Source organism: Sorex fumeus, unplaced genomic scaffold (assembly GCF_029834395.1).
Source record: "Sorex fumeus unplaced genomic scaffold, SorFum_2.1 ptg000063l, whole genome shotgun sequence".
Taxonomy (NCBI): domain Eukaryota; kingdom Metazoa; phylum Chordata; class Mammalia; order Eulipotyphla; family Soricidae; genus Sorex; species Sorex fumeus.
In genome coordinates, this window is record NW_026606120.1 from 69,992,428 (window position 1) to 70,009,767 (window position 17,340).

Consider the following 17,340-nt stretch of genomic DNA (forward strand, 5'->3'; position numbering starts at 1 on the left):
GTAACAAGTCTCACAATGGAGACGTTATTGGCGCCCGCTCAAGCAAATCAATGAACAACAGGAAGACAGTGCTACAGTGCTACAGTTAAACTGGGCCCAGAAAGATGAAAATGATGGTGCCAACATAAAAGAGACAAAAGACTTTTGTTTGTTTTTGTTTGGGGGTTACAGTGGCAGTGCTCAGGGGACCAACCATGCAGTGCCAGGGATGAATCCAGGATCCAGCATGTGCTCTACCCTTTGAGCTATTCCTCAGCCCAGAAAGAGCAGTGCCCAGAGGACCATTAGGGGTTGACCCAGGTCTATCTCATGCAAAGCAAGCACCTTACCTGCCATACAATCTCTCTAGCCCCAGAAACATGAGTATTTATGTATGCAGCCTACTCTTAAGTAGTCCAGAAATATCTCTTTCGAGAGTGAGTGTTAACTATTGAGAAATCTGAGTGAAAGGTATCCAGGAATTCTTCCTTCTATGCTTAAATCTGTTCTATAAGTCTGAAATAATGTCAGCATTTAAAAACCTATTTTGCATGCCTGAGCCTCTTCGTTTAAAGCTTTGTAAATCATGGTGTCTAAATAAAATTATTTAATTTAGAAATGTTTTTCATGCATATATGTCATTCAGTGGACTGGAACGATAGTACAGCAGGTAGGGCGTTTGCCTTGCACGCAGCCAACATGGCCAACCCGAGTTCAATTCCTCCACCCCTCTCGGAGAGCCTGGCAGGCTACTGAGAGTATCTCGCCCATATGGCAAAGCCTGACAAGTTACCCATGACGTATTCGATATGCCAAACACAGTAACAACAAGTCTCACAATGGAGGTGTTACTGGGTCCGCTCAAGCAAATCGATGAACAACAGGGTGACAGTGACAGTGATATCATTCAGTAAATTGCATTTTTACATAACCAAATGTATCCTTTTTTCAAGGTCAGTGTATCAATTTCTGCTCCTTCTCTTTAATGGCTGCAAAGTAATGAGTCCCTGAGTATCACAGTGATGTTCCACTACATCTAGACATTCTAATTTTTCAGCCACTCCTCCTTTGAAGGAGTTGACTTTAAGTGCAATCTTTATTATGTATTAAGGACTCATAAATATTGTGTCTGTGTCCACATCCTCTCTGTTGTTCCCCTGATTTCTGCCTAGGACAATGCTCTACAGTTTTCAGTTTCATTCTAAGTCTAAGCTGGCCAGGCCCCTTTTGCTGCCCCCTCACCCCGCCCCCCTGCCCATGAAGTATTCTTGGCAATGCTTGGAAATGTACCCAGTGAACTGGATTTTTCCTTCTACTTTGAATTTTTAGATCCTTTTTTACCTAGCTCTACAAACAAAACAAAAATAAATCTGGTGAGATTTCTAATTGCAGTTCCCTTACATTTGAAGTTCATTTGGGGACAGACTGGTTTCCCGGAATATGACACCTCTCCGCATGTGGAAGTGTTTAATCTGTGTAAATAAAGTATAAAAACAGGAAAAAATTCATAAATTTAACTACATAAACATGGAAAAGGGCTTTGAGGCTACGGTTTCCCAGGGGCTACCCAAACTGCTTTTCTAGGTCCACCTCCTGCGGTGGACTCCACCTATAAAGGGGCCACAGCACCGTCAGTAGAAACATTGTTTTGGTGCCACTTGGCTCTTGCTCAGAGTCTCTTTGTTGGTCCTTGACATTTGGTCCCACTTCTTCCTTCTCTTTCCTTTGTTGTGTGGTGAGGTCTTGCACTCACTGCAGTTATGGCCTGTAGGAGGCCCCGGTGCTGGGACCCTCAGTGCTCATCACGGGGCGCCCACACTTAATTGCGGTGCTTGCTGGGGGTCACAGACTTTAGTTGTGGGGTGCAAGAGATCACTCACTATGTTGTGGCACTGCAGATCACGTGTGGCATATCTCACGGTGCCGGGGATCGAACTCTTGGCCTCATGGTTGAACGGCAGCTGCTGTCCCAATAAGCTGTTCCTGGACCTGGTGTGTGTGTGTGTGTGTGTGTGTGTGTGTGTGTGTGTGTGTGGCTTTGGGGACACCAGAAGGGTTCCTGTACTCCACTACCAACTGCATGCCTGACTCACATTCCCCATTCTACAGAAGGAGAGACAGAAGCTTGGGGAATGAAACAACTTGCCTGAACAGCGCTGGGCTGAGCAGGGACCTCACAGCCGCATCAGCCAAGGCTTAACCAGGAAGCCGCTATATCCCGTCCTGGTTCTGATCTTTGGTTCCTTGAGGGCTGCTGGTACTTGTGCTCACTTTGGCAGCTCCTCAAATAGCTACACACAGGGCCAGGCTGTTATTCCCAAGGAAAAGGCTTTCAACAGATGACAGGCTCTCATCTCTCTTGAAAGTGACTTTTCATCTAAATAGTTAAGAAGAATTTTTAAAATTCTTGATTGTGAATTTCACACTCTGCTGCCCAGCTTCTCTGGGTTGTGTCTCTGCCTGTCTGAATCTGATATGTTATTTTTTGGCTTATTTGTTTTGGGAGGGCCACACCCAGCCTTGCTAGGGGGCTACTCGTGGCTCAGTCAGGTGGTACTTAGGGGACCATGTGGTGGTGCTGGGTATCAAACAGGCTTAGCCACTTGGAAAGCAAGTGCCTTAACTGCTGTGTCTCTAGCCTTCCTCATACTTTCTATTTGAGGTGGGAGGGGAACACACCACCAACTGTGATCAGGGATTCCTCCTGGCTCTGGGCTCATGGGTCACTCCTGGAGGGGCTGGGGGAACATATGAGGCCTGGGGATCAAACCCAGGTCAGCTGCATGCAAGGCAAGCTCCCTACCTGCAGTATTATCACTCCACCACCACCCACATACCCCTGCCCCCATCCATTCTAAATGTTAGGTAGTGACTGAGAGGAGAAGGAGGCCAGATAATGAAGCTTCTGTTTGGTTCCTGTTTTGTGTATGTGATCTGATTGGTCAGTTCCACAGCCCTTATTTACATAAGGCATAGTTACTTAGATAAAGGGTGGGGATGCAATAATGTATACAGGCTCAGGTTATTGTATATGGGGGTTGTCCGTTCGGATTGGTGCCAGTGCTGGTAGGATCCTGCTATTATTGCTGCTGTTTTGCTGAGTGAAGAGTCAATTCACAGAAATGTCCCTATGCATGTATGATGAGAGAGCTGTAAGACATCTGATGGTCCAGCGTGCTATTCTTACTCGCTGTCCACAAGAACCTGAAGTCGTTCAGACCCACTGCATCGTTAATGATGCCTCCTCTGAAGAGTCTCTGAAATCATGGCCCTAGTGACAGGGCTATTCAACATTGCCCTAAAGAACTAGGCAATCTGATCTTGATAAACTGGTTTAGAAGAAAGAATAACTCTCTAAGCCAGAGAGATTGTACAGGGGTTGAGGCCCTTGCTTTGCATAAAACCAACGTGGGTTTGATCCCCTGCACCATATACAGTCCCTGACCCTCACCAGAAATGATGTCTTAGCACAGTCAGGAGTAGTATCTCTGGGTCTAGGCCTCAAAACCAAAAACCAAATAAAGAAAGAATAAATGTAAAGAGACGGTAAAGAGGACAAAGCTGACTCTGGTTCAATCCCTGGCACTTTCTAAAGTCCCATGAACCCCACTAGGACTGATTCCAGTGTTCACAGCCAGGAGTAAACCCCAAAAACAGCTGGGTATGGCCTAAAAGCCAAAATTTAAAAAAAAACTCAAAACCAAGAAGAAATATGTAAATCACTGCTAGACACAGGGAATGTTATGACATGCTAGTCTAACATGACCACACTCATACATACCCACGTCCTCCATACCTTCACATAGATTTTATCTGTATAGGCTGGGCTCATACCCTTTCTTCCATGTTTAATAATTAATTGCCTTGGCTGTGTACTCCCTCGGTCTAGGGAAAATAGGAATGTAGGAAAGAGAATATAATTTTTGTTTGTTTGTTTGTTTGTTTTGGAGCTGCACCCGGTGGTGTTCAAGGTTTTCTCCTGGCTATGTGCTCAGGGATCTCTCCTGGATGGGCGGGCGGGTCCGTATGCAGTGCCAGGGATTGAATGAGTTTGGCCCCATTCAAGGCAAGTGCCTTAAGGTTGTACTTCCTCTCTGGCTCCAAGAGGAAAGAACTTCTGCCCCTCCATCCACTATATGACTGAGGACAAGTAGTTTCTGACTTCCTTCCTAAAACAGAGCTAATATGCTTTGGACTAGGCACATGCTTTGTATGCAGAAAATCCAGGCTGGATCTAGCATTGCGTGGTCCCCTGAGCACTGCCTCGAGAGACTACTCCCAAGAACAGAGCCAGGAGTAGCTCCCAAGCATAGCTGAGTAACCCCCCACCAAACAAAATATGTGTCTTCTAGTCTCTTCATGACCATCAAGGTTATCAATAAGTTTTTTGACCATCAAGGTTATCAGTAAGTTCTTGGAAACTGAATATTTATACGCTAATTGATGTAAAAAAGAGTTGCTTCTTAAGACATAGTTCTGGCCATAAAACACTCGTCACCAAACTTGGGCCCAGAGTGATAGTATGGCTGGTACGTCACTTGCCTTGCATGCGGCCAACAGAGATTTGATCACCAGCCTCCCCTTTGGCTCTCCATGCACCACCAGGAGTGAAACCTGAGTGCAGAGCCAGGAAGACGTCCTGAGTGAGCACAGCTGGGTGTGCCCCCTAAACAAAACAAATAAAACTCATCAAGCTAAATAAAGACCACAAACACTCCTGGTATTAAGTGATCATGCTGATTCACGTATTCACTTTTCAATCTGCTTATTGCAAGTCAGGGTCTGAGTAGCCAGAGCACATCCCAGCATCTCAGGGCACAGGGTAGGAATATCCTAGATAAGATGCACAAACGTTCACTCAAAGTGGACAACTGAGTCACAATAGTGAATCCAAGCAGGCACCTGTTTAGAATGTGGCAGGAAATTCCCAGAGATCACCCCCACCCCCACCGCCAACACATACTCAAGATATACACACACACTCCACAATGGCCCTGACCAGGAATCTATTTTCTTCGTCATCAACATTATAAGGAAATGACTTTGAAGGAAACAGCCAAGGACATGCTGTACATGATCAAAATCTCATCAGGGATGCTCCAGGGCTTCGGAGATTGCTAAATGCTAATGTCTAACTGCTCACTTGCCCTGATCTCATTCCCCAAAATGCAGTTCCAAAAGATTGGGAGGCACTCCTTGCTGGAGGAATGTGGAAGGGACACCCAATGATATTATATGATTAGGCCATGGAACTTCCTTCCTCTGGTTTCACAGTTTTCTGAAATAAGCTCTAAAATCCCCATTTCACACCGAGATAGGGAGTGGACATAAAGAGCTTCATTCATTCTATGGGCAGTGAAAGAAACACAGACACTGAGGTCACAGAAACAGAACCTCAGCCTTCAGAGTATGACAGATCCATAAAGATGAGACATAAAATTGGGTGAATTCTGAGTCATAGCTAAGTGCTGGTCATTGCAACAAGTTCTTCATGTGTTCCGTTCTATCTTTGTAAAACTTGCCTGTTGAATACCATTATACACATTTCTCAAGCACCCATAGATAAGGCAAGGGGACTGTTTAAGTCTTCATAAGTAGTAAGTTGTATAGGCAGGGTCTCTCTCTCTCTCTCTCTCTCTCTCTCTCTCTCTCTCTCTCTCTCTCTCTCTGTTTATTTGGAGGCCACACCCAGAAGTGCTCAGAGGCTGCTCCTGGATCTGTGTGTGGAGTCAATCCTAGGGATGCCCAAGAGGCTATATGGTCCTGGAGGTCAAGCCCAGGCCTTCGACTAGAGTAAGAAATTCATGCACACTTGGTTGGCCTAGTGCCAGAGGCCTTTGCAACCAAGCTCACTCCCACTTGATAAAAAAGCAACTCAGAGAATATTGCTTGGGCACCAAACTTAGCCTGGAGTTCCAGTTGGTCAGAGAAGGCTCCTGGAAGACTAGAGGTTAGCTAGGGGGGGGTGGGGGGAAAGGTATGACATTCCTGGTGAAGGAGAAGAGTGAAACCCCAGAAAAGTACTCAGCATCCCACATCCGGAGGGACTGGAGGGTTAGTCCTGAAGCTGTAGTATCAGACAAGGCCCGGTGAAGCACAAAGACCATCCATATGGGCCAGAGAGATAGTACAGTGGGTAGTACATGCTTCCCTTGCATGCAGCTAACCCAGGTTTGGTCCCCAGAGCTCCATCAGGAGTGATCCCTGAACTCAGAGGCAGGAGTAAATCCTGAGCACTGCTGGATGTGGCCCCCAAACAAACAACATAAAAAAGGACAGTCCATATGTTCGAAGTAGCTGGAGGTCTGGAAGACATTTTTGGGCCCTTAAAGGTGCGGTTTTGGAGCACCATGAGGTGGCAGGGATCAAACTTGGGCCTTGCTCTGCTCCACCACTTGAACTGTCTCCTTATCTAATTTTAAGTTTTATTCGAACTCAGAAAAGATTTTTATTAGAAAATGAAAGCAAACAGGGAAATTCCAGGCAGCATGGGAAAGGTCTCATTTGGAATGGCTAAGTGGGGGCTGATGGGAGGGAGACAAACTCAAGAGTCCAGAGTCAGGGCTGGAGCGATAGCACAGCGGGTAGGGCGTTTGCCTTGCACGTTGCATGTGGCCGACCCGGGTTCAATTCCCAGCATCCTATGTGGTCCCCTGAGCACCACCAGGAGTAATTACTGAGTGCAAAGCCAGGAGTAACCCCTGTGCTTTCCGGGGTGTGACACAAAAATCCAAAAAGAAAAAAAAAAAAAAGAAAAGAATCCAGAGTCCCAGAGTGAAGATCTCAGCCAGTGCTCGGGGCTGTCTCTGGTGCTCTACACTCCAGGATCATTCCCTTGTCAGGGAGTAATATGTCGTAGAAGGGGTTGTGCAGGGGTTGGCTGCATGTAAAACAAGCACATTACCCTACTGTGCTATCTCTTTGGTCCTGTAACATGTCGTTGTTTTTAAGCGAATCTAGATTTGTGTTTGTTTGGACCATACCCAGCTATGCTCAGGGATAAACTCCAGGCTCTGCCTGCACTCAGGAATCACTCCTGCTCGGGAGACCCTAGGAGGCGCCAAGGATCGAACCCAGGTCAGTGGTGTGCAAGGTAAACACCCTACCTGCTGCACCATCACTCCGATCCTAAACAGGGAGCAATTTTGAAGAACATCCAGTTCCTTGCCTTGGATCCTGGAAATGGGAGTGATCTGGTGAGGTCAGTTTTGGACAGGAATTCAGGTCTTCTGGCCCAGAATCCGTGCTCTTTGGCCTCCTGGCACTTGGCCCTGCCAGAGAAGACGCCCGTGGAGGCGCTTTCAAGGTCGCGCCGCTGCAACTTGGGCGCTCCGGAGCCTCGAACCCTTGCTCTTCCCCGGGCGGCGGCGGCGGCGGCGATTGCAGAGCACGATTTGAGGCACTAGAGGGCGCTCCCGCACGCTCTGGCGCCGCTCTGGCCCAGCCCTTCTCAGTGGTCGCGGAAGGTGACGTGGACACGGAAGTGGTCGTCGTCGCAGTGGCACCGGTGGGAGCGGGGCGCGGGGCTCAGAGTGCAGCCGGCGAGCGGACGGGTGACCGTGCTCGCCACCTCCTGCAGCAGAGGCCAGCGGCGCTGTCGGTTGGCTGTGAACCCACCGAACCGCCCCGCACTTGAGCATCCCCGCTCCTGCCCGTCGGAGCCCCGGCGCCGGGATCCTCTCTGCTGGCGTCACCATGACCAAGGCCGGTAGTAAGGGCGGGAACCTCCGCGACAAGCTGGACGGCAACGAGCTGGACCTGAGCCTCAGCGACCTGAATGAAGTCCCGGTCAAGGAGCTGGTCAGTGCTCGCGCCCGCCGGGACACCGCGCCCGGCGCTGAGCCTTGCGCGGGGCCGCCCCCTCGCCTGGCCTCAGTTTCCACGTCTCCGTCCCCGGAGGACGTGGACTGGGGATGGAGGGAGGGGAGGGGAGGGGACAAGGACTAAGCCCCCCTTCTTCCCCCTGCGCTGTACACGTGTGACTTGGAAGCGCTTCCAGGAACTGGGGAGTCGCGCTCTGCGCACCCGCAAGAATAAAAAGCTGCCGGGTCCGGAGTGAGACCTCCCCCCAGCCCCCCGTATAGGGTGGGAAGTGGGGGGCTCGGGGGGGTGTGGTCTGGGACTCCCTGTGCGGCCTGCCCCGCGCCCCGAGCCAAGTGGGCGCCCCCCGCGAGCGCTCTCTGGCCGCCTTGGGAGAATGAATGAACGAATGAATGAATGACTCGGTTGGCGTTGTCGGGCCTGCCCGAAGGCCTGGGTGTGGCCAGAACCGGCTGGGCAGGCAGCGGCCGCCCCGCGCGCGCCACTGCCCCGGGCCTTCCTGGCTGGGTCTCCTTGGAGGCTGGGCTGAAACTGGCGGGAATCGGCCGCGCACCCCACCGCCCTCCTCCTCAAAGCCCCAGACTGAGCTCGAGCACCCCCCCACCTCCACCCCCGGAGGTTTCACAACTAATTTGGGGGCCCAGGTGGCCCCGGAGAACTCGTCGGCGCCTCCCTGGCTCCCCGCGGGCCGCCGACTTGCCGGGAGCCCCACTGTCGGGGGGCCCCCCCTGCCTTCTACCGGTTACCTTAGGCGCTGGCGCCCGGCCCAGCCTTCCTCGCTCCGGCCGGCCGGGATTCCGGGCTCAGCTCCCAGCGCCTTTGCTGTAGAGCCCAGGGGCCCTGGCACGCAAATTAACCTTTATTCCTAGATTGCCGCCATTTATGATAGGGTGGCAGTGGGTCCCCTCCGCAGCTGGCCTGAGGGTGGAGGAAGATTGTCAAGTACTGGGTATCGGGCTTGCGGTTACCCCTGGAATAGTTGAGGTTTCTTGGGCAGGCGGGGGTGGGGGGGTGAGAGAGAAGCAAGATAGTTTTTAGTGAACATGATTTACTTGGATGTGAGGGGAGAAAAAGAGAGGAATACATATTCAAGAGAGAACAGGGGCTTCTCCAGAGTGGAAAAAAAAAAGGCAGAAAGACAGAGATAGGGGTTCAGAGGAGAACATGGGCTGAAAGAGCAAGCCAGGCTTTAAGAAAAGCCATTACGATAGGCAGACCTCATCCTTCAGGCTTTCCTAAGCATGCAGTTGGCCACCCCGTCATCAAGTTGCCTCTTGGCCCACCAACTTCCCCTCCGGGAAGACGAGTGCCCTTGGTCCCGCCTGTCCACCCTGGCGGCAGGGAGGAGGAAGTAACTTGGCCACGTCTCTGCAGCCTGGGCTCACAGGATATGGATAGAGAGGGACTGGAGGCCTGGAGCCACATCAGCGGGCATTCATTCATTCATTCATTCACTCATTAGTCCTTACTCAGCTGTCACATACTTTGGTGCCGGAAGCCCCCGTATTGGGATGGTGGGCATTACAGATGCTTAGATGGTTAGACAGGGGCTCAGAGCTCCTGAGGCTCCTGAGGAGGGTGCTAGGAACAGCTTCAGGGGGATATAGAGACTCTCTAAGAACCTGTTTCCTTTCCTAGAGATCCCCCAGCCAGTCCCTTTCCCCTTGCCGTCTTTTCTGGGTCATTCCTGGCTGCTCCTCATTTCCTCTCCAGGAATGTTATGCCTTTGGTGCCATTTCCCCCAGGGCCATTCCTGGCTGCAGGAACTTTCTTTGGACCAGCTTCACTGGCAGTGTCCCCGAGCAGTTCCCTGTGTCAGTCTGACGTTTTGTTCTTCTTCTCCTAGGCTGCCCTCCCGAAGGCCACTGTCCTGGATCTGTCCTGCAATAAACTGGCCACTCTACCGGTAAGGCTAGCAGCAAGGTCCTCTGAGAGCCCTGGGTGCTGCTCCTTCCTGCCGTGGGAGGTGTGTCGTAAAGCACAATTTCAGGACAGGCGTGCAGATGGGATAAGGCTAAACCTGAGGACTTGGGAAACACAGGATTCACCTCAAGAGCTGGGGCGCAAGGCAGAGGCTTCATTTAGCCGATCAGTGGGCCAGTCAGGCCCCAGAAAATGGAACTCTCCGGGATGTGGGACAAACTGCTTACTATGAATTTTTTTGTTGTTGTTGTTTCTCTGTCCCATTTGTTCCTTTGAAAATAGTGTTTCCCTCTGTCTTGCAGAGAGGAGGTGGGAAACCCATTTGTAAATCACTCTGCCTTCCAGGGAGAAAGTTGTTTATAAACAGTCTCCTTGCATCCCCTTTTGATGAAGAGCAGGAGAACAAAGAAACTTTCCAGATTACATAGCACTAACCTCCTAATCCTTTAATTATCTGGGATGTGTGTGTGTGTTTGCTGAGAACTGAACTGAACCCAGGTCCACTTTACCACTGAGCTACATCCCTGGCCCTTGCCACGTGTTTTGTTCGGTGCATTCAGTCTGGTCGAATCTCTGTGGGTTTTCTCGCACGACTTCTCCCATTTCTCCTTTGCTCCTGTGTGTCTGCAGGTCACGCCCCCTCCAACCTCCCTCCCGTGGGTCAGGCTGCTCCTCCTGTAGGGCCGACCTGTTCCCATCCGTGGCGCAGGCCCCTTCTCTCACCTCCCTCCCAGGCCCTGGCTCATGCTCTGAATCTTGGCCGTTGGCAGTTTCTTCTCTGGCTCGTTAGTTGATCTGCCTTCTCCGGTCTCCTGGGCCTCCCTGATTGTTTCTAGCATCTTCCCGTAGCTCATCAGGATCCTTCTCTAACCCTGAAAATGCACCTGGGGTTCTACTTCTTCCCAGAGTATCTGGTGTCTGAATCGAGGCGGGGCCAGTCTCCGCAGGCTGACCCGCCATCTGCCTTGTCAGTCACTTGGGGTACCCCCCCCCGTTCATGTCCCTCACAGCCCCGGTTCCCTCGGCAGTGCAGGTCTCCTGGCGTGCACAGTCCCCAGAGTCTCCCCCGAGAGCATGGGCGTGCCTTGTTAGCAGAGGTTGGCACGTCATCTCAGAAGGCTGCTGAGCAGAGGCGTAATGGCCAGGGACCTGTACTGAGCAAGGCACAGGTGGGCTGGGTCTGTCCTTCTGTATGTCCAAGGCTGGTCATTGAGCACCTGAGCACCTCCTGGTGGTGTCCCAGAGTGAAGCACAAGGCAGGACAAGAGGCAAGCAAGGAAAGGCTGAAGGAAGCAGTGAGGGGAGCCACGCAGAGGCCTTCAGGCGCTTCGGGAGAATGAGCCGGGGCGGCGCTGTGTGTCTGCCTCCTGCGAAAGGCAGACTTGTGGTGTGGTGGGAGGGTCGAAGCGTCCTCGAGTGCCAGATAGGTGGAGGGCAAGGTGGCAGGAGAACTGAGGACAATGAAGCGCTCATGTGCGCTCAACCCCGTTATGGGCACATCTTGCTGCACCCCCCTGAAGCCCCAAAGTCCCCAGCCACTCTCCAGGTTCATTCGCTGTGGTAGTGGGGTGCAGTGGGATTCCCCCGAAGGCGCCCCTGACCCAGGGGCTCCTTGCCCGTTGGAAGCAAGCAAGGTAGACTTAAGGCTTCGCTGTCCTCTCTTTGCCCCTTAGTCTGATTTCTGTGGCCTCACACACCTGGTGAAGCTGGACCTGAGTAAGAATAAACTGCAGCAGTTGCCTGCCGACTTTGGCCGTCTGGTCAACCTCCAGCACCTGGACCTCCTCAACAACAGGCTGGTCACCCTGCCAGTCAGCTTCGCCCAGCTCAAGGTAACCGGCCCTGCTCCCGACTGGGCGTGTGAAAGGCAGCTGGAGCCCAGGGGCCGCCTCTCGGCTTGCTCTTGGCCCCCGTTCAAAATGCCGTGCGCGGGCTCGGGCTCACCCAGCTCTCCGCCTGTCCCTCTAGAACCTGAAGTGGCTGGACCTGAAGGATAACCCCCTGGACCCTGTCCTGGCCAAAGTGGCAGGCGACTGTTTGGATGAGAAGCAGTGTAAGCAGTGCGCCAACAAGGTAGGTTGACGCTCCCCTCGGGTCCTCTGGCCCTCCCCAGGGCTCCTTGGCATCTCGTGTTTGCCTTCCTAGGCCTCCTGAGAGCCTGAGACCTCAGCATTAGTGGACACAGGCTGTCAGCAGATGGCCCCCTCCTCCCTCGCCGTCCACTCCTGCTGCTCTTCTGCACAGCTGCATTCTGGGTGCAATCCCACATGCCGTTGTTGACGTGGGGCAGAATAGGAGGGTAGAGGCCTCGGCTGGGCAAGGGTCATATTGTAGGAATTTTGATCCTGAAGGTGCTGGTGTTTGTAAGTTTGTAATCCTAAACAGACATCCAGGACACAGGGAATGTTAACTTTTGGGTCAAATCATCTGATACCGGGGCTGGAGCAATAGCACAGCAGGTAGGGCGTTTGCCTTGCATGCAGCCGACCCGGGTTCGATTCCCAGCTTCCAATATGGTCCCCCGAGCACCACCAGAAGTGATTTCTAGTGCAAAGCCAGGAGTAACCCCTGAGCATCGCCGGGTGTGACCCAAAAAGAAAAAAAAAAAAATCATCTGATACCATAGTGAGGAAGGGAGGGGGCACGTTGGCTGGCAAAAGTTGCAGCAAAGTTTTTTGTTCTTTCTTTTTGAGCACTGCTCAGGGGGCCCAGGGCCAGGCCCCATGCTACTCCCTCAACTGTTCACTGCCAGGCTGCTTGAGGCCTAGGGGGCCTTGCAGTGCCTAATTTGGATCCTTCTGAATGCAAGACATGTGCCCATGACCCCCCAGATGCCCCTCATGTCCTGTCTTAAGCCTCCATCTATCTCTCTGCAGCACCTACTATAGCCATTTTCCCTCTGAACCCTCCAGTGCTTGTTTAACTGCGCGCCAGATGACCAACTTGGCTTTGATTAGGGAGACTGGTGAGCAAAGTAAACGTACCTGACAGGTTTCCATGTAGATGTTGCGAGAGGCCACCCTTACTTTTTTTTTGGGGGGGGGGGGGCGTGTCACATCCGGCGATGCACAGGCGTTACTTCTGGCTCATGCACTCAGGAATTACTCCTGGAGGTGCTCAGGGGACCATATGGGGTGCTGGGAATCGAACCCAGGTTGGCCATGACCAAGGCAAATGCTCTACCCGCTGTGCTATCTCTCCAGCCCCCACCCTTGCTTTTGTCTGTGGCTCAGGACTGCTTCCTTACCTGGTGACCCATTGCTAGGAAAGCCATACAGGATGCAGTCAAGTCCCTCGGGCCACTCTGCCCTGGGTGGGACGGCCCAGGCATCAGGGACATGATATTCGGGGAGTGATGGGGCGCTGGAGACCCACAGTGCCTGCCCCTGGCTATTCTTGGTCCTGCCTGGTTTCTAAGCTTCCCCCTCCTGACCCTCACTGAAAACCTGCAGGAAGAAAGTTCTGTTTCTCTCACAGGATGAAACCCTCACAAGTTACACACTTGATATTTTTCCACCTATCAGATAAGAGCAAACCTGGGGTCTGGGCGGTAGTACAGCAGGTAAGGTGCTTGCTTGCCTAGCACACGGCAGGCCCGAGTTCGATCCCAGGCTCCCCATGTGGTCCCTGAGCATCTCAGGGTGTGGCCCCAAAAATTAAAAATACAAAACAAAATTAAAAATGAGGGCAGACCTCCTATAATTGTTGGCACTCTACTGCTTTGATCGACAAAAATGATTTTTATTGGCTGGGAAGGTGGCTCCGGCAGTGGAGCACACACTGGGCATGTGACAGGCCCTCAGGACTTTGCCTGGCATCACCTGCCTCTGCCCGCCAGCACCTCATAGTGGTAGCCCTGGGGGTCCAGGTGATGTGGGCCACAATCCCTGGCCCCCTGCAGGCCTGGGGAGTTGACCAAATAGGGGTGCTATTCCAGAGACCTAGGGGTGCTGGGTTAGTCACACAGTGAATGACTCTTAAGAATGATTAGTTATTAAGGGACTGGAGAGATAGTACAGCAGGAAAAGCATTTGCCTTGCATGTGGCTGACCCGGGTTCGGCCTTCTCAGCATCCCATATGGTCCCCCGAGCACCACCATTCCTGAGCACAGAGCCAGGAATAAGCCCTGAGCATCGCCAGATGTGGCCCAGAAGCGAACAAAAGAGACTAGTTATCGTCATGCTGTTTGTCCAGTGCTCCTGTCTGCCGGGGCTGAGGGAGGGAAGAGAGTCTCGAGTCTGTCCCATTTCTGGGCTGGCTGGCTTTCCGACCAGGGACTCCTGGTGTGTCAGACCAGGCGGAGAGGGGCAGCTCTTGGCTCTGCCTGCTTGTTCATTAGCTGGTGCTGTGTCCCCAGCAGCAGCTTATTTACTGTGGTGCTTCTTTACTGCTCTGAGTTCAGAATATAACTGGGACGTGGCACTGGACCTACCTCTGTAGCGTTGAACCCTTTATACAGAGCCGCCAGCCGCTCTTGGACTTGACCCTCCCTCCAAGAGGTGCTGGCGAGCCTGGACAGGGCTCCCAGGGGATTTGCCCCAGGGCCCTGGAAGGAGTAGCTTCTGCAGCGCCTCTCTGCCCCAGGGTGATGGCGTGCGTTTGTCCCCACCTTGCTCCAGACAATCATGTTTGCACACGGACTCCTGCCAGTTGTCCAGTGCGTGAAGCACGAAGGATTTGCAGTCTCAATTTAGAATCATTGAGGTTTTTCTCTCATTTGAGAAGATAAAGAAGTGGTTGAACAAAAAGGGGAAACAAATGGTTGAGCACATATAACACCAGGGGTGATGTTGTGCAAACAGTGCAAGTTACATCATTTATCATCTTCACGCTGGCCAGTTAAGCCGGTCTTATCTCCTCTTTCCAGATGAGAAAATTGGCTTGGAAAGGCCACAGTCTTTTTACTGTCTCCCCTAACCATGTCCCGTGTCTGTGGCAACACTCTCTGCGGCTCCTTTAGGTCAAGACCATCGGGATGTTGCCACAGGCCTTGCTGGTTTCGGGGTTGTCCGTAAATTGTGTGGCGTGGGCCTGGTGGTTCCCAACCTCCCCTGCCGTGACGCGAGCAAACAAACACCGCTCTGGGGACAGCTGGACTTACTCTCCAGCCTGGCGCAGGGCGGGCAGGAGTTCCAGGCCCTCTAGTTCCTCAGCAAACTAGTGTTGAATGCAGTCCTTGGCCTGCAAGAACTGGAGTCCTAGAAGAAGAGGCCAAGGGAGCGTCTGTGGGAAGGGAAGCCCAGACCGGGGGCTAGGGGCTGGAGGGTCAGGAAAGCTTGTGGGCCGGTACAGGCTGTGCAGGCAGAGTGGTGGGGAGCCTGAGGGGGAGCCCCGAAGGTCTGGGAGTGCCAGAACAGGGCCCAGTTAGCGTCAGTTAGCGCGGGGCGCTGCAGGCCTGCTTTCTCGGCTCTCTGGCGGCTTCCGTGACCTGCGCTGAGCTGGCCCTTCTCCAGCTGAGGTGGGGGTGGGGGAGGGAAGCCTTAGGCTGGGCCAGGCCCGTCTGGCTCACACTGCCTGCCTCGGGGACCTGGAGCCCGGGAAAGGGCCATCTCTCTGCGTGCCCCGAGCGAGCTGCCAGCGCTCAGCGCCCGCCTCTGCCTTCGCAGGTGTTACAGCACATGAAGGCTGTGCAGGCCGACCAGGAGCGGGAGAGGCAGCGGCGACTGGAAGTGGAACGAGGTAAGCAGTGGGCATCTCTCCTGGGCCGTCTGGGTGGGGGGGGCCCGAGGGGGGTGCAGGGAGTTCAGAAGGTCTGTAAAGAATGAGAAAGTCTATAAAGAACGAGAAGGTCTGTAAGGAGCCAGAACCCCTGGGCCTCACACATATGCCATCTGGTCTCCGGCTTAGCCCCTGTCCCTGCCCAGCCTCTCCTTTGAGCCTGCCTAGAAGCTGACACAAGCCCATCCCCTCACGCCCCCCAGCAATGGGGGTTCCTGTGCTTCCTCGAGCCTGAACTTGGGGTTTCTTCCACATTCGGGCTCTCAGCAGGGGGGCTTTCTACCCCCTCTACATGGCTCCATTCCCTGCTCCCCCAGGGGCCACCGCCCCTCCTCACACGGACTCTCTCTCCACCCCTCTGGCACCCAGTGACCAGGGAGAGCTTTTTCAAGCAAATCAATTATGCAGCCGTCTGCTTCAAGCCCATTAGTGGCTTCGAATTGGACTTAGCACGAAGTTCCAGCGCTGCAGTATGGCCAGCCAGGCCTGCCCAGGCCCACTATGGCTCTCGGGCGGGGCACAGTTTTGTTCCGCCCTGCTGCGCCTGCACCAGTGGGACTCGCCAAGGAGGGACTTGCCGCAGGGGCTTTTCGAGACTTCTGGGAGTCTCTTCCCGCCATGCCAGGTTGCCTTTGGCTTTGACCCTCTGATCCCACCAACTGGAGTGGCCCATCTCCTATCCCTCTCCGCCTCCCTCTCTCCCCCTCTCTCTCCCTTTTTTTTTCTTTTTGGGTCACACCTAGCGATGCACAGAGATTACTCCTGGCTCTGCACTCAGAAGTCACCCCTGGCAGTGCTCAGGGGACCATATGGGATGCTGGGAATTGAACCCAGGTTGGCCGCGTGCAAGGCAAACGCCCTACCCACTGTGATAGCTCCAGCCCCTCTCTCTCCCTTTCAATCTCTCCCTCTCCTCCCTCTCTCCCTCCCTCCCTCTCCATCTCCATCTCTCCCCACCCCTTCCCTCTCTCTTCCTTGGTGCAGAACACTTGTTTCTTGTCTCCTTCTCTAGAAAGTAGGCGACTCAGGCACTGGAACCGATTTGTCCTTAGCACGGTATCGGGAGCTCCTGGCACACGGCTGACAGGGCCTCCTGTGTGCAGCAGGTGTGAGGTGTGAGGTGCTGCTTACTGGCAGCCTGTCTGGAGGCCATCCTGCCACTGGCGGGATTTTGTGCCGCCCTGTTTTCTCTGGCCACTGCTGCAGCCACTGCTGAGGTGGCATGTACTCCCCGGAGGCCAGGTGTGGCTTGTGCCAGCTTGTTTGTCTGAGCAGCAGCAGCTGTGGACAGCTACAGCACTGACTGTTCCGCTACATTGTATCCAAGGAGGCCCTTCAGTTCTAAGCAGCTCATTGAACCCTCATCCCCGACATTCTGGCTTGGGGAAAGGTGCCCCAGACTTCCAGATCCTGGGTTTGGAGGTACTGTTTCAGACCCCAGCGCCCTGTGAGTGAGTTGGGCACTGCATGTAAACGCGCCTGCGCCCTGATGTTAGTGCGTGCCCTTGCTCTGAGTCGACCTCCAGAGCAAGCTCTCTGAGGAGCAGCTGGTCTCTTTTTTGGAAAATGTTCCCATCCCTGCCTCTGAACACGAGGACTCTCGTTCTCTTGGGACTTGCCTTCCGTGCTCCATTCTGGCTCACTGGCGTTCCATGGTGCCCTCTCTGCCTGAGCTGAGGAAAGCTGTCAGCGCTGTGTCTTCTGTCTGTCCCGAATTCCTGCAGGGCACCTGCCTCATGGCCCGTGGCCCCATTTCCCCACAAGCTCTCCTGCAGGGGCCCAGGGCCCCTCGGTGAGCTGCCCAGATGCGGCATCCCTGGAGCACTTGGCCGCTTGTAGTCCCTCTCCCGGCAGCCTCGCCTGTGCTTCACGCCCCTGGGGAAAGCACAGAGGGGCTC

The 17,340-nt window shown here is 53.5% G+C and overlaps 1 protein-coding gene across 1 annotated transcript in view; it reads left to right on the forward strand.

Moving 5' to 3' along the window:
• LRRC59 (leucine rich repeat containing 59) overlaps positions 1-17,340 on the forward strand; it is a 216,452-nt gene that overhangs the window by 197,183 nt on the left and 1,929 nt on the right. The window contains exons 2-6 of the mRNA XM_056127024.1: positions 7,547-7,779; positions 9,647-9,706; positions 11,397-11,555; positions 11,692-11,796; positions 15,331-15,403. Coding sequence (XP_055982999.1) covers positions 7,675-7,779; positions 9,647-9,706; positions 11,397-11,555; positions 11,692-11,796; positions 15,331-15,403 — 502 coding nt within the window. The 5' untranslated portion in view covers positions 7,547-7,674. The remainder of the gene's footprint in view (positions 1-7,546; positions 7,780-9,646; positions 9,707-11,396; positions 11,556-11,691; positions 11,797-15,330; positions 15,404-17,340) is intronic.